At 34.5% G+C, this 15,152-nt stretch overlaps 3 protein-coding genes across 3 annotated transcripts; all 3 read left to right on the top strand.

Moving 5' to 3' along the window:
• Window positions 1-5,005: 5,005 nt before the first annotated feature.
• On the top strand, window positions 5,006-6,729 carry LOC105129272 (mitochondrial chaperone BCS1-like). Its single transcript, XM_011031263.1, has 2 exons — window positions 5,006-6,050; window positions 6,189-6,729. Exons 1-2 carry the CDS (start codon window positions 5,409-5,411, stop codon window positions 6,549-6,551), a joined length of 1,005 nt encoding a protein of 334 aa, XP_011029565.1. The 5' UTR covers window positions 5,006-5,408; the 3' UTR covers window positions 6,552-6,729.
• Window positions 6,730-8,166: 1,437 nt separating this feature from the next.
• LOC105129271 (probable mitochondrial chaperone bcs1) lies at window positions 8,167-9,589 on the top strand. The gene is made up of 2 exons (XM_011031262.1): window positions 8,167-8,694; window positions 8,982-9,589. The coding sequence occupies exons 1-2, from the start codon at window positions 8,413-8,415 to the stop codon at window positions 9,255-9,257; spliced, it is 558 nt and encodes a 185-aa protein (XP_011029564.1). The 5' UTR covers window positions 8,167-8,412; the 3' UTR covers window positions 9,258-9,589.
• A 3,901-nt stretch (window positions 9,590-13,490) lies between these two features.
• Window positions 13,491-14,375, top strand: LOC105129270 (olee1-like protein). The gene is made up of 2 exons (XM_011031261.1): window positions 13,491-13,669; window positions 13,892-14,375. The coding sequence occupies exons 1-2, from the start codon at window positions 13,507-13,509 to the stop codon at window positions 14,227-14,229; spliced, it is 501 nt and encodes a 166-aa protein (XP_011029563.1). The 5' UTR covers window positions 13,491-13,506; the 3' UTR covers window positions 14,230-14,375.
• Window positions 14,376-15,152: the final 777 nt, after the last annotated feature.

The following is a 15,152-nucleotide window of genomic DNA, read 5'->3' as shown; positions in this document are numbered from 1 at the left end:
CTTACCCTGGAGGAATTTAGCGATGTTTTAGAGGGAGTTAGTGCTTTGAGTTAGCTATCGGACGATCTGATGGGTCTTAAAATCTTAAAATTTAAGATGTTTAGAAATGAAATAGTTGTCTCCTCGTAGGTGATGGGTCTTAAAATTCAAAATATTTAGAAATAAAATAGTTGTATTAAATAATGGATTAATTTCTTACTTCAAATAATTTAATTTATTTTTTTTAATTAAGATGTCTAATCACTTGATATGAAAAGTTTAAGTAGTGCCCGGTAAGTTTTACCGTTAAGATAATTGGTAGCTAATATCTACAAAAAGATTCTCATTAATGCATGTAGAGATTCTTTATTGCTTGATTTAATAATTTTATAGAGAAAGTACAATAATATCTCGGAGATATAGATTCTGAATATATGTATGCTGAAAGTGTTAAAAATAAAGAGATCGTGAACCTTAGATTTGGAGGATTTATAGTGCATATATAATCCATGAATCTTGTTTATTTATAAAAAAAAAGGGTTGGAGTGTAATTTTATCCTTGTGATATTTTGACTTGTACCCTACTCAAAATAATATGTATTAGATTAGTAAAAAATATTGAGGGACCTACGTGGGGTATTAGAAAAAATTCTAAAGGAAATGTTAGGCTCAGGCAAGATGCTCAAGCCAATTAAAAGTAAAAAATAGATTTAGGTGTGCTATCTGGACTTAAACACATTAGGCTCAAATGCGATAGCTCAAGTCCACAAGGGTGCTATGGTACATGACAACATCAACTAGAAAATATACCCAACAAGGACAGACGTGTCACTTTTATCACCAGTTAGGTAGGACGCATATCGCTAGTTGGGTGTACACTCAACAATAGGCATGCACCTAGATGGTGGGATTGGGCTGTCATGGCCAAGCCTTTGCTTAACAAATTAGTGATAATGGCGTAGGTGCTTGCAAGCCCCCAACTAATGAGTGATACATGATGTGTGAGGGTTATCTAACCTCATTAGAATGACATTAGACATGAGAGTTTTTCACTAGAGAGTAGTGTCAATTTAAGATTGCATTAGTGAATAGGTTTTTAGCATTATTTGAGAAAGTGCTAGTTCGAGACTACAGTAATGGGGGATCCAAGATCAACTCTTAGTGAATTGGTGAAATTAGGCATCATTTGAAGAATGTGCTAGTTTGAGACAACACTGGAGAATATATCATCTAAGATCAACCCCTAAATATTTTATGAGAGGTCCTTTGGCATCAGTTAGAGAATGTACTAATCTGATACTACACTAGAGAATAGGGGATCCAAGTTAAACACTTAACGAATTAGTGAAAGACCATTTGGCATCACTTGAAAAATGATGCTATTGCAATAGAGAGATCTCATACCAACCCTTTGAAGATTATAAGGTTATTACCCTAGAAAAACTAAGTTAATCCCCTTCAAAAAGAGTGATTATATTGCATTAAGGAGACCGAGTTAATCTATTCTTTGAAAAGTGTTTGAAAACCCCACTAAAATTTTTTAGTTAGAAAATGTATATCAAATATACATTATTTTTATTTTAAAAATAAACTTACATTACTATTATACATCCTGATGTGGTCTAAAAGATATATATATGGGTTTCTTAAGAGGAACATGTCTTGGAAGTGGTTCTAAGATGTTTGGTTTGACTACCTTGATAACTTTAAATAAGTGATTTTATTTTGATTCAAGAGAGTTATAAATCCTTAGGATATACGAAATGCTCATAGATGTATCCTTTATGGTTCTTCATTAAGCTTTTATTTATATTAGGAGAATGATCTGGCTTGAAAGGTCTCTCATGTTGGTTTTCCTTGTAAAAACAATGAGACCTATATCATAGCAAATCAGCCTCTTCCACATATATGTTATTTTTTATGACTTGCTTTACCTTGAGCAAGCTTCTATCTAGGAAGTCATAAAGTTTTCTCTAAAGAGCATATTTCCTTACCCTTCTTATTAAAGTCTCGAAGGCTACTCACTTAGGCAATTCTTCCACCTTGAGCATCTTTTCATTGAACCTCTTTATATATGCTTGTGTAGACTCGCTTTTTTGTTGGGTAACACCAAATAACATCATAGAGCTTTTCTTGATGGGTATGCTGGTGTTGAAGCATGCCACTAGCTTGGTGTAAAGTCATTAAACCCTTCGATGGAGTTTAGCTCCAAATTATCATACCAAACACACGCAGATCCTGGGAGGTTATGAGGAGGATTTTGCACATTTAGTCATTATATTGGATGACCAACTTTAAACTACAATGCACATTATATACATACTCTTTTGGGTCTGCCTGACTATTATAATTGTCCATACTCAATTTTATGAATTATAGTCCATTGGGAACCAAATGGTCAATACTCGTTTGGACAAGAAAGAACCCCTCCACTGATGGGGGTTCGTCATTCTTCTAGATATACTTATGTACAAACTGTTTCTTAATTCTTTATTTGTTAGGCTCTTGGGAGCTTAAAGAGTTTGGCATAGAATGATAATTATGGTAATTAGTGTCCATCTCATGGTAATTGGTGTCCATCTCATTATAGCTAAGAAAAGTATGTTCGAAGTACTGACTTTGTACATAAGTATATAATAGCACAAACGACCTCTTGAGGGATTCTTAAGAATGTCAATCTATTTAGTCTCTTTTGAGTAGTGTAATTGTTTACGAGTGCTTGGTGTGGTTAGTAGTTGTGGTGCTGGAGCGTTATGTGTTGCTGAGGATGTCAAGACTTGTTGGGATGACAAGGTTTGATTTTGCTCTTGGGTTGCCAACATGATCTAAATGAGGAGTTTCACTTGACTGATAAGTTATTGAAGGTTTGGATGAGTAGAGGTGTTTTGTTAACTAGTGGATTTGTTTTACTTCTTGACTCACATATGTCGTGGTTGTATGCCATGAAATGACATGGAAATGTCAAAAATAAGTTTTAGAAATTGATGCCTTTTCTATCAATTCCATAAATGGTGCCAATTAATTAGTCCTAAAGTCCGAGATACTTAAAAATAAGGCTAATGTGTTGGATAATTGATTGATCTCCTAATTTAAGTAATCTGATCAATTTTTTCTAGCCAAGGTGTCTGATGGCTTAATATGGAAAGCCCATATGATTGGTGGCTAGTAGAAGATGGTGCCTAGTGAGTTAAGGTGATTGGTGGTTGGTAACTGATACTTGCAAAAGGTTTCTTTTGATGGATGTAAGGACTTTTCGATACTTACGTTCATAATTTTATAAAGAGAAAAGTGCAATGATATTTTAAAGAGATAAACTCTGAAAATATGGATGTTGAAAGTGTTAAGAATGAAGAGATCGTGAACCTTTGGCTTGAAGGATTCATGATATATTTATAGTTCATGCTTTTTGTAAAGAGAAATGGTTAAAGTGTAATTTTATTATTGTGATATTTTGAGTTATATTCTATTTAAAATAATATATATTAGATTCATATAAAATATTAAAAGACCTATATGAAACCCTAAAAAAATTATCAAATGAGTATTAAACTTGAACATAAGTACCTGAGTCCATGTAGGTGTTGGGGTGCACACGTAACACCAGCTAGGTTTTACATGTCTAGTATGTTAAGCATGTATCCAGAGAGGAAGCTTGATCTTCCATGCTTGAGCCCGGGTGTATGCTTAAAATGGAATCAAGATATAATGCCTGGGCTCTGTATATTAGTTGTAGTTGGGCTGAGGTGTGGTAGTATAAAGTAAGCTGGAGGTTTTTGAATTTTATTGAGTGTTTTTGGTTTTTTTTTTATATTGTTAGAGAAGTTTTTGGGCAGTTAAATTTGATTCCATTTCCAGGGTTGGCTTCAACTTTCTCTGGAATCTCTTAGAAGAGCTGAGAGTGATAAATGTCTAAATATCTGGCTGCTAATCGCTTGAAAGTGGAGAAGGTATTACATGGCATGTGAATGTGCATGTCCATATGACCAGACACTAGCTTATATATTTTCAAAAACATCAACTTCTTGATTTATGTCAATGACGTTCTCTGGTTTTTTATCTCTCTCTCTCTCTCGCTTGCCTTTATTCATCGAATGGATGATGCCAATTTAGTGCCCAAAAAAGTTTCAGCAGCCACAAATAATTCTTCATTCTATTGCTAAAAGTTTCAGCAGCCACAAATAATTCTTCGTTCTATTGCTCTTGTTCATATCCTTCTACGACAGGAGTGACTTGAGAAGAAAAACGACGATAAAGAATGCAGAGATTGACAATGCTTGGAATCAGCACTGCTGAAGCTGCTACTATAGAAAGAATTGTTTTTGTCTTAGGAATGTTTTGGAGAGAACATCCCCCAGGAATTTCTTAATGTAAGGTTTGTTATCAAATTAATGATGATAAAAATGAAGTTTGTGAAAAGGCTTTGAAATAGGCGAGAGAGAAAAATGTGATCAAGATTCTGAAGTTAAAACTTCATGAATTCTTCAGTGAGCTTTATAAAGCCTAGCTAAGAAAGGAAAGAAAATTACCCATAAGACTAATTTATCAATCCTCTGTGCTGGTCATGGCTTGTCCAGCAAATGTTTCTAGAAGAACATGCACTGAAATTCTGAAAGGATAATTCCAAGTCTCTGCCTTTCGAAGACTATTCTAGTTGAAGAGTATTTAGCCAGCAAAGCTTGGACTTTTATGCAGCAATATAATTGTTCAACCATTGATCCTATAATCCGTGTCCTTATTTTCCACCATTTCTTCCATTTTCATCGTCCCAGAAAGCGTCCTTGAATATGTCAAAGTTTCACAAGTCGGGAAAACCAAGGAGGTATGCTGTCAACTTCACTTCATGTTAATGAGCATTGCCGCATGCAGTAAGGTATTAAGGCACGCATCCTTCCAGGATAGCTCCAAGGGACCTATAAATTTCTGGAATCTTGTTTTAGGAACTAGCAAAGTCCTAATACAAAGAGGAAAAGTACTCATGACAAACTTTTAATTCCAGTTACGAGGCTCTTTATAGAAGTCATTGCTTGCTAGCAGAAAGATTTGTTAAAAGAGAAGCAAAAGCAAACCTCTATTAAACCTAATTTACAGCTTTCTTGAAGAACTACATCATAATACATTAACATCTACCATCACAAAAACCTACAAAAATGTTATCCTCTCTGAAGAGCCAAGATACATCAAAAGTTTTCATCACGCTGGCCCCTATTGTCGCTTCTGCAATTCTTGTCTGAACCATTTATGAGGTCCGAAGACACTTCTTCGCCTCCAAATACAAATCTTCTCCCTATTTCTCTAGTCGAAAGACTATCATTATAGAGGAACACAAAGAGGACGACTTGCTTAACAAAGAATTTCAGGCTATTGATACATATTTGGTCAATGAAGTCAGCTCCTCTGTAAGCAGACTAAAAGTGAGAAAGGATGAGGATATGAAGAGATTGGTAACCAGCTTGGAGATAAACGAAGAGATAATTGATATTTTTAAGAATGTGGAAGCAAGATGGAGATTGATTTTCAAACATGAAATGTCGGATCAAGGTAGACATGCAAAATATATGAAATCTTATGAGCTAACTTTCAACAAGAAACATGAACAGATGGTGTTGAATTCATACTTGCCATACATCATGGAGCGAGGCAAGGCTATTAGAGAAGAAAGTAAGGTAATCAAGCTATATCCAGTGGACTTCGCATCTGGAGTCTCAGAATATACCTTCAATTTTGATCACCCAATTACCTTTGAGACCCTTGCAGTCGATTCGGAGCTTAAGAAAGCAGTATTGGATTATTTGAACACCTTTATGAACGCAGAGGAATATTACAGAAATTCTAGCAAACAATGGAATCGTGGTTACTTGATATACGGTCCTCCTGGCACCAACAAGTCAAGCTTGACCGCAGCAATGGCTAATCACTTAAAATATGACATCTATGACTTAGATGTATCAGAATTTTACAACAATCCAAATTATTTAGAGCGCTGGTTGATCCTTCGACTGCCCAGTCGAATTGTAGTCGTAGTTGAGGATATAGACTGCACTATCAAGCCACAAAACCAAGGTGAAAAAAAGGTGAGAATCAATATACTTCAATGCATAGCTATTTGAACACAGATGATTTCGACAATCAATCTACACATTCATGTTTGAAAATAGCTTTTAGATCAATAAAAATTTGATGTACACTTTATCTTATTATTACACCATCAGGTAAAGGTCTCAGATATGCTTAAACAACTTCGGTTGTGCGCTGGAGATGGACAGGTTGTTGTTTTCACAACCAATCACATAGACATGCTCGACCCAGAATTGTTGACTCCTGATCTGATGAACATGCACGTTCACATGCCATATTGCACCATTTTTGCTTTCAACCAAATAGCTTTCAACCATTTTAATATTTCCCATCACATACTCTTCGAGGAGATTGAAGGTCTTATAAAGAAGGTTGGAATTACTCTTGCAGAAATTTCAGGAGAGCTTCTGAAGAGTAGCGATGTTGAAGTTTCCCTCCAAGGCCTAATCAAATTTCTTCACAACAAGATTGCTGAATATGCCAAGTTCAAAGCTTAGAATCAGTTATGGGCATTGAAGCACAAAAGTAGATGAGTTCTTGTTAATTAACTTGTTCTTCTCATACATGTAATCAACTACCATATGATGTTATATCAACCTTTAGGCTGGAAGATCACTCAAAACTTCCCTAAACTTTTGTGCCATATTAGATTACATTGATTATCCAATTCGTGAGTATCTTCGATAGTCTATATAGATTCTAGCTATTGACATCAAGTTGAGATAGTTGTCCATAAACAACCTAGTGAGAGTCTATTAAGCACTACTTTTGAAGGCGGGTTCATTATCTATCCATGGTTAATGCTTAAGCCCAGAATCCAAAGGGTAATGGATCTTTTTTTTTTTCCTGTATTTGATGTGCCTTTATATATGTTTGATTTCTCTCTGAAATTTAATTTACGTTTTTATCTGGCATTCAGTTCAAGCTAATTAAGGGATTTAAATCACCAAAACTATAAAGCTGTCTCTCCATGGTTTCGCAACATAGAGTGCCAAGATAACATTTTCAAATATTTAGGCAGAGACGCAAGCACTGTATTTTTTATCTTCCCAATATCCAGTGACAAAACACCAAAATGGAGGCACACTAGACGGGATTTCAGACGATATCCTTTCATGTGTCATGGTTTAGGGACTTTCTACCATGGACCACTCTTTCCCAGATTTCCTTTGATTTGAGGCCAAATGAGCTCATAAACTTGGACCCTTGAAATTTGAACACTTCTTCGCCAAAAAAAGAAAGAAAAAATTTTGAACTCTTCCAGATTTCAACTAAACTATGCTGGTAAAAATTTTAAACTCTCCCAGATTTCAACTAAACTATGCTGGTTGACTCTTCAATGGCGTTGTTATGCAGCCTTGACTAGCTGAATAGATTAGAATATCTTTCTCTAAAAGCGCCAAAGAACTGCCTGGTTAAAAAGCATGTTGACTTCCAAAATTAAAGTTGGAAAAGTCGTCTCTACTCATGAATAGAATAGCCCTGAAATCAAGACTAGGAAATATCAAAACCTATAGAAACATCCATAGCAATGAAAGACCAATCTCAATGGAAAAGTATTGGAAGTATAATTTTCTTTGCCTAGAATTGTAAAAATCTCTAATGAAATTGATTGAGGAGCAAAAGCGACTTTGCTAAACAAGACCCTTTCTTTCGAGGCCGATATAAGCACATGCCTTGAGATTTGATAATTTGATAGCTGACAAACTTGAAAATGGTGTCCCTTCAAAACAGGGAAACTATCATTGTATTTGCCACTCTTGCTGCTTCCATAATGCTTGTTCGTAGAATTACCAGTGCCTTCATCCCTTTTGGTGTCCAAAAATACTTCTCCAACCTCCATAGCTTCTCTTCCCATTTCTCCACTCAATTACTTACTGTTGTTGTAGAAAAAGATCGAAGGCCAGAGTTTAATTGTTTCAGGTAGCTGATTTCTACTGGGGCACTTTAGTTACCTCATCAATAATCAGGGGTAGAGAGGCTGAGGAAGAAACTGCCGTCGACAAAGATGTTGAGATTCTTGATGCTTTTTGAAATGTGAAAATAAGGTGGAAATTGGTTTTCATAAAGGTTGAGCAGTTCGATATTGAGAAAATAAACACAACCATGCAATCAGGTAGAAGAACCTATGAGCTAACTTTTCACAAGGAACACAGAGATATTATGCTGAATCTGTACTTGACATACATTTTGGAGCAAGAAAAGGCCATTAAAGAAGAAAGAAGGGTTCAACGGTTTCAAAAGTACCGCAACAGACAGTGGGAATTGGACGACACATTTGAGCACACAACAAACTTCAAGATCCTGGTAATGGAACCATAGCTGAAGAAAATACTATTGGATGATTTGAACACCTTCATGAGTGCTCAGGAAAAGTACAGAAGAATTGGGAAAGCTTGGAATCGTCGGTACTTGTTATGTGGCCCTCCTGGCACAGGCAAGTCAGGCTTGATTGCTGTCATGGCTAATCACTTGAATTATGACATCTACCAGCTGGATCGAACATATTTTAATATTCACTACATCATGCATCACGAAGTCCCTAGTAAATCAATTTTGGTGTTCAAGGATATTGATTGCGATGTCGAGCTACTAGATCAAGAATATGAGAACGGACCAGAGAATTATGATGAGCATAAGGTTAGAACTTCTACCAGAAAAGTGTTCATTTAGAACTTGACTGATATGCACAAGTAAACATAATGCACTTAAGACAATGAAATTTGATTGTTAGTTCAGTGGATGATTGACGAACCCCACTATGAAATCTACAAAATCATAACCTCTCATTGCATGCTTTCCTTGGGCTTGATGTAGAAACTTTAGTGAGGCCTTCTAACTTCAATCTATATAACATGTATTATCACTTCTTTTTATAGTTCGAAAATTGATATAATGGGTTTTTTGTGTTCTTATGATTTCTGTAGAGGATGATGTCTATGTTCCTCGAAGCCACTAATGGACTATGGTTATCTTGCAGCAACGAACGCATTCTCGTTTATATGGCCAATAACAAAGCAATGCTTTATCCAGCTTTACTTCGTCGCACGGACATGCACATTAACATGTCATCTTGTACCATCTCTACATTCAAGCAACTAGCCTTCCAGTATCTAGCAGTTCAACATCATAAATTCTTTGAAGAAATTGAAGGGCTCATAGAGGATGTTGAAGTCGCCCTTGAAGAAGTTTTACGACAATAAATGAAGAGTAGTGGCATAGAAGCTTCTTTCCAAGGCCTTGTTAAATTCCTTCATGACAAGAAATTTAATCTTGAAAAACCTGAAACCAGCATGAAAACTGAATCTATAGAATAGAAACAGGGGATGAAAAGATCATCGGCTAGTAGATTGGAAAGGGCTATAGAAGGTGGAGACATCTCAAGGTTAAGAACATGAATGAAGTGGATTCTAAAGCACAGACATGCTCATGAGTTTGTTCAGTGGATGGGATGGTTCGAATTTGTTTATAGGATTTAGGGAAGAATGCCACAATGTAAGCTTGGCAAACTGGAAAACTATCTGAAAGCTCTAAAAGGAAATAATATGTGTTTTTTAAATTCAGATAATCCTGATATTTTATTGTTAAGATATTAATATGACTGCTTTTAATATTTGCTTTTGATTTTTTTTTGTTTTTTGAGCCAGCTGAGTGAATAATTTTTTATATGTATGAGAAAAATATAAATATTTAAATTGTTAATATGAATTGGACCATGTTTCTTAATAATATATATGTTGACTATTATCATTGTTATGATAAAGCATAATCAATTGTTGAGTTTGAATTTTTTATATGAGTTAATATATACTTTTGAATTGACTTCTGAATTACTAGCTTCTCATTTGATTGATGTCATAAGTTGAGTCTTGAGATATAAATTTATCTATTTGATTATGATATGAACTTATGATAAACCAGTTAGAATATCCATACTAATATGATAGTATTAGTCTTTGTGCATATCGTATCTGAAACTTTAGAGGAGTCACCAACTTGTGTAGACTGATCATCTCATAGTACAGAGTCTCATATTCATTGCATTTTGATTTTCTAACAAGTTTTATTTTATGATATTCTTGTTGTGGCATGTTTGAAAAACTTTTATATAAGAACCTAAAACCATATTTTTATATATATTCCTTATTGTTGTATTATACAGTATATAAAAACTTTTATATAAGAACCTAAAACCATACAGTATATATATATTGAACATTATCTACTCATTAAGTTGTTGAACTCGCTCTCTCATTATTTACCTTTTTCAAGCTTATAACTTGTTAGCAAGTTATTTGTATTGGATCTTCAGAAGTTGTTATTTTGATTGTAATTAATATTTTTTTATATGTAATTAGTGTTCTGCAACTACAAATTAGTATTAACTCTTGTATTAAGATAAACAATTTATATTATATAGTTAGTTTTGTTATTATTGTTGTATTAGACTCTAATTAAGTTATTTAAATAATAAGTTCATATGTAAATTTTGGTTCGCATAGGTATGGAACCCTAGAGAGGGACCTTACTTATGTGCTGGTCATAAATATGAGAATCAGATCGTGACAAACTTGATATCAGAGCATTAGGTTAAAAAACAATAGTAGAATAATTTTATAATAAGTGAGCATTAAGGTTTATTGTCTTTTAAATTCAAAATTCTCATCAAGTATGTCTTCTTCCTTTATGATAGACATGAATTCCTATAATTCCATGCTATTTCTTTTGGCACGATTTAAATGCTCTCATTTCTTATAAGATATACTAAGTAATAGACATGTAGCTCGTACTATTAAAATAGATGATAATTAACATGTTGAGTAGATACCTCTAGTAGTGGAGGAGGAGCCTCATGAGTTATAAAAAGACAATTTTGTTGGTAAAACATGTACATTGGTAGCAAACCTTAAACCTATTATAGAGTTTTAGCAGCTCAGCTAAGTAATGCAGACCTAGATAGAGTTTAATATGAAAAGAGATAGGAGAAAGAATAAAGATATACCATCATCATCCCATATTGTTTAGGGAGTCAATGTGCCGTTGAATAATTTTATGAAGTTGTCACCTCCTATCTTCATTGGGATGGATAGTTCAGAAGATCCTTAAAGGTTCTTAAACAATATATGATGACGGTGTGAAATTTTGGGATGTATAGACCACTGGACAATGAGTTTGGCATCATTCAGGTTGGAGGAAGATGTGACAATCTCTTAAATTAAGCCTGGGAAAAGAGCAAGGCCAGTAGAGGCTTAGTGTATATGAAAGGAGTGTAATATCATGTTCTTAGAAAGGTTTCACCATCAAAATGTTAGGGATGCTCAACTTTATAGGTTTAAGAGGTTACTTTAGAGGAGCATGACAATGAATGAATATAATATAAAGTTTACTCAGTTGTCTAGGTATGCAAAACATCTTCTACCCACTAAGAAGTGAAGAGTGAAAAGGTTCGTTAGAGGACTCAAATCCTCAATGTATGTGTTTATGGTATCACAAGTGTTTCAATCTTGCTCATCAGCTGTTGATAGCACGCGAGGTTGATAATGGTGCAAGAATTAGAGGATATGGCTACAAGCCAGCCTAAGAGGTCTAGAAAAAAGGGTTAAGTCTTTTAGACAACAAATATCAAATATAGGTTCAAAAAGGGTTAAGTCTTTTAGACAACAAATATCAAATATAGGTCCGTCTAGGGGGTCTAGGGGATGAAGTGACTATCAAGACTAATGGATTCCGAGGAGGTTTAGACAGAGACCTTCAACTAATGGTTCAAGTAGTCAAGGTAGTAGTAGTGATACTCAGAATTTAGTTCAGACTGCACCTCATAGCTCATTTGTTCCATCTGGAGATAGTTCTGCATGTTAGTATTATAAAAGAGGTCATACTATTGCAAAGTGCTCCAAAAGAACTGGGGCTTGTTTCGGATATGACTAAATAGATCATTAGATCAAAGAGTGTCCTAGAAGACAGTCATCAACTTCAAGGGCATTTTCTTCAGTCTAGCCTCCCATTCAAACACCATTGACAAGTTAGTCTATGGCTCCTGGTAGTAGAGGTTTGGTGGTCGTGGTTAGAAAGGTCTTCAATCAAGATCAAATCATCCAAAATAAAACTTTGAGGATTAAAGTGAATTTTTTTAAAATAAACAGGGTCATCCATAATGTTTCGTGAAGAGATGAATAATGTCGATTGGATAATATTCACCCCACACGTTTTAATTTTTAAGTAATATTTACTTATCTTTACAACAACTCATATCAAATTAAATCATATTTGTCTTTCCTCAATCAAATCAAATAAATATTCAATCCACTGAAATTGGATAAGTCAGATAAAATTTTTACACTTGTACTCACAATTCTATATCTCTCAATTTTTTTTCTATTTTGATCCAAAATCTTTGTATTATTTAGAAACAATTGTATTCAATTAACTTTGTATTGATGTTAAAGAGATAAGTGAGTGTGCGTTGCTTTGAGTGGATGTTAAATATTAGAAATTAATAATTTGTTGCATTGTCTCCTTGAAACACCAGTTTTTTTTATTTTAAAAATATTTTTTAAAAAATATTTTTTTTCTTTAAATTAATTAGTTTTTTGTTTTCAGATCATTTTGATGTACTAATATTAAAAATAAATTTTTAAAAATAAAAAAAAATATAATCATAACATTAAAATAAAAAAATATTTTTTTTTAAAAAAATATAATCATAACATCTAACATAGAGTATTGAGACTCCAAAATCACACCGACATATTTGTTTTAAAAAAAATGCATTCATGCATGTTTAGTGATGGGCGGTTGATTGAACAGTTGATTTACTAATTAAAAATTAATAATTTTTTAATTAGAATTAAGAATTATTTTTTAATGTAAAAAATATTAAAAAAATACTAATTTAGCTTATATATAAATTGATCCAAATCAAAACCCGATAAACGGTTGGCAAGGCAGAAATTGAAATATAGATAGAAGAAGGCACGGGCATAGCAAAGATGGTTTAATGGACTGAGGTTGAAAGGATATCCCTAGTGGGCCTGTATTGTCTGATTTTTAAAGCTGTTATTGGGCCCTAATAAAATTCATTGCTTCGGTTGATGCCCAAAAAATGTCCCGAACTCCTATTATAAAAAAATTATTTTAATATATTTTTAAATAAAAAAATTCTAAATAAAATTAATTTTTACTAATAATTATGCGAAAGAGATGGAAATTTTTCTGTCAATGCATGAATTAAAAAAAAAATAACAAACCTTATACCTATTATAGTGGACAAAAAAAGACAAAGCTTGAAAACATTTGTGATAAAACCGTATTTTCCGTTGGAAACCTTGGGGAATAGTCAAACCTGAATCACAACCACACAAAAACAAGTAGCTTCACCTCTCTTTTTCCCTATAAAAGGAATGTTAATCCATGCATATTCCATCGGAACCCTAAGAGTAATCATAGAACAAAATGGCAAAGGGTTTCACCGTGGCTGCCTTCGTTTCTACAGCTCTCTGCTTCTCCTCCGTTCTCATCTCCGCCTACGCTGCAGATTACTTAGATGTCGAAGGCAAGGTTTACTGTGACACTTGCCGGGTTGAGTTTCAGACCAAGATCAGCGACGCTCTTCCAGGTAAACGATGTGGTTAATAGTTTGATTATCGTTTATTAAGGTATCGAATTAATGCTCAGCTTTTATGCACCAATGTTACTATATTAAGAAGGCCATCAGTATACATATATATTGGTCTTGTTAACAAGCACTATCAAGTAATGTGCAATTTCGTTTTTAAATTCTGATTCAAAATTTTAGCTCCTCTTCTTATATGTGTGTGGGCGCGCGTGCATGGTGCAGGTGCCAAGGTGAAACTGGCATGCAACAACCGTGAGAATGGCACCTTGACATATACCGTGGAGGGCTCAACCGACAGCAGGGGCACATACCGCCTACCCGTGGCGGGAGATCACGAGGAAGATATCTGTGAGGTTAGGTTGGTGGAGAGCCCCAGAGCCGATTGCAATGAACCATTCAAGAGCGTTGATTCTGCTAGGATCCTCCTCACCAAGAACGTTGGAGTGGTGAATAGTCTCCGATATGCCAATGCTCTTGGGTACATGAAGAAGGTTGCTCAACCAGAATGTGCAAAAGTACTCGAAGAAATGGGTTTCCTTCCTGTTGAGGCGGAAAATTGATTGATTAAATCTTCATCATTATACTTCCTTTTTTGCCTCACCTGAATAATAAAACTTGACATGTAATGCCATTTTTCTCTGTTGTGTAGCTATCGACAATTGTAACCCAGTGTTTCAATGGATCTATAGCAATTATTTGATACAGCGGAAAATTTCTTCTTCTTCTTCTTCTTTTTTAACTATCTCATCTAGAATTGAAACACCTTTGGCACAAAAATGGTACGTACATGATCATACACAAGAACGAAACAATTTGCGAGCTAAAGAAAAAACCAAATTGGATATGTTCATACACTGAAGAAATTTAGTGGACGTTCCTTAAGATCATTCTCAGTGTTCATTCAAAATTGAAACCGGAACTAGTAACAATACCATGTACAATAATTGAGCGTGTCAAGCTATGTAAGTTCATAAATTTTTGTCATGTTTTGAACTCGTTGAACTTTTTTTGTCCCAGAATTCACTCCATGGCGGGCAAGATAAACTGGTAAAATATATGGGTTTGTTGAAATGCAGTCACAAGCTCATAACAATAATTTGAAATGCAGTCACAAGCTCATAACAATATTGTAGGCTCCTGCCAGGAACACCCCACCGTCCTCACCATTGTTAAAAGTCTCAGACAGACAGGTCCATGCCATGTTCGACCTGTTTGATGGAACAGTCCTGAACCGAGGAATTTCGTTTACCATGTCCAGGTTTGGACTTGTAATTTTAACCATTTGATTGACCAAGTCTGCCAACAGCGTGTACAACTTTTTATTTTTTCTTCATTTTTTGATAGAAGAACTTGTATAATTTAAGATTTAAGAAGCTCCAGACACGTTCTTTCTCTGGTCTTTGCTGGAAAAGGCAATGGCAAATGGCCATGTATCCTATTACAAAGCTTTTTTACATCAACATTTTGAAACAATAAGAAGAAA

This window comes from Populus euphratica, unplaced genomic scaffold (assembly GCF_000495115.2).
Source record: "Populus euphratica unplaced genomic scaffold, PopEup_1.0 scaffold86.1, whole genome shotgun sequence".
Taxonomy (NCBI): domain Eukaryota; kingdom Viridiplantae; phylum Streptophyta; class Magnoliopsida; order Malpighiales; family Salicaceae; genus Populus; species Populus euphratica.
Note: the sequence above shows the minus strand (reverse complement) of the source record. Positions and strands in the feature narration are given on the sequence as shown.

Bases quoted from the DNA above. Each gene is read 5' to 3' on its own strand.
- LOC105129270 (XM_011031261.1), top strand. From the start codon at position 13,507: ATGGCAAAGGGTTTCACCGTGGCTGCCTTCGTTTCTACAGCTCTCTGC. The intron at 13,670-13,891 runs GTAAACGATGTG...TGCATGGTGCAG, and splicing joins GATCAGCGACGCTCTTCCAG to GTGCCAAGGTGAAACTGGCA.
- LOC105129272 (XM_011031263.1), top strand. From the start codon at position 5,409: ATGAAGAGATTGGTAACCAGCTTGGAGATAAACGAAGAGATAATTGAT. The intron at 6,051-6,188 runs GTGAGAATCAAT...TTACACCATCAG, and splicing joins AAAACCAAGGTGAAAAAAAG to GTAAAGGTCTCAGATATGCT.
- LOC105129271 (XM_011031262.1), top strand. From the start codon at position 8,413: ATGAGTGCTCAGGAAAAGTACAGAAGAATTGGGAAAGCTTGGAATCGT. The intron at 8,695-8,981 runs GTTAGAACTTCT...TGATTTCTGTAG, and splicing joins AGAATTATGATGAGCATAAG to AGGATGATGTCTATGTTCCT.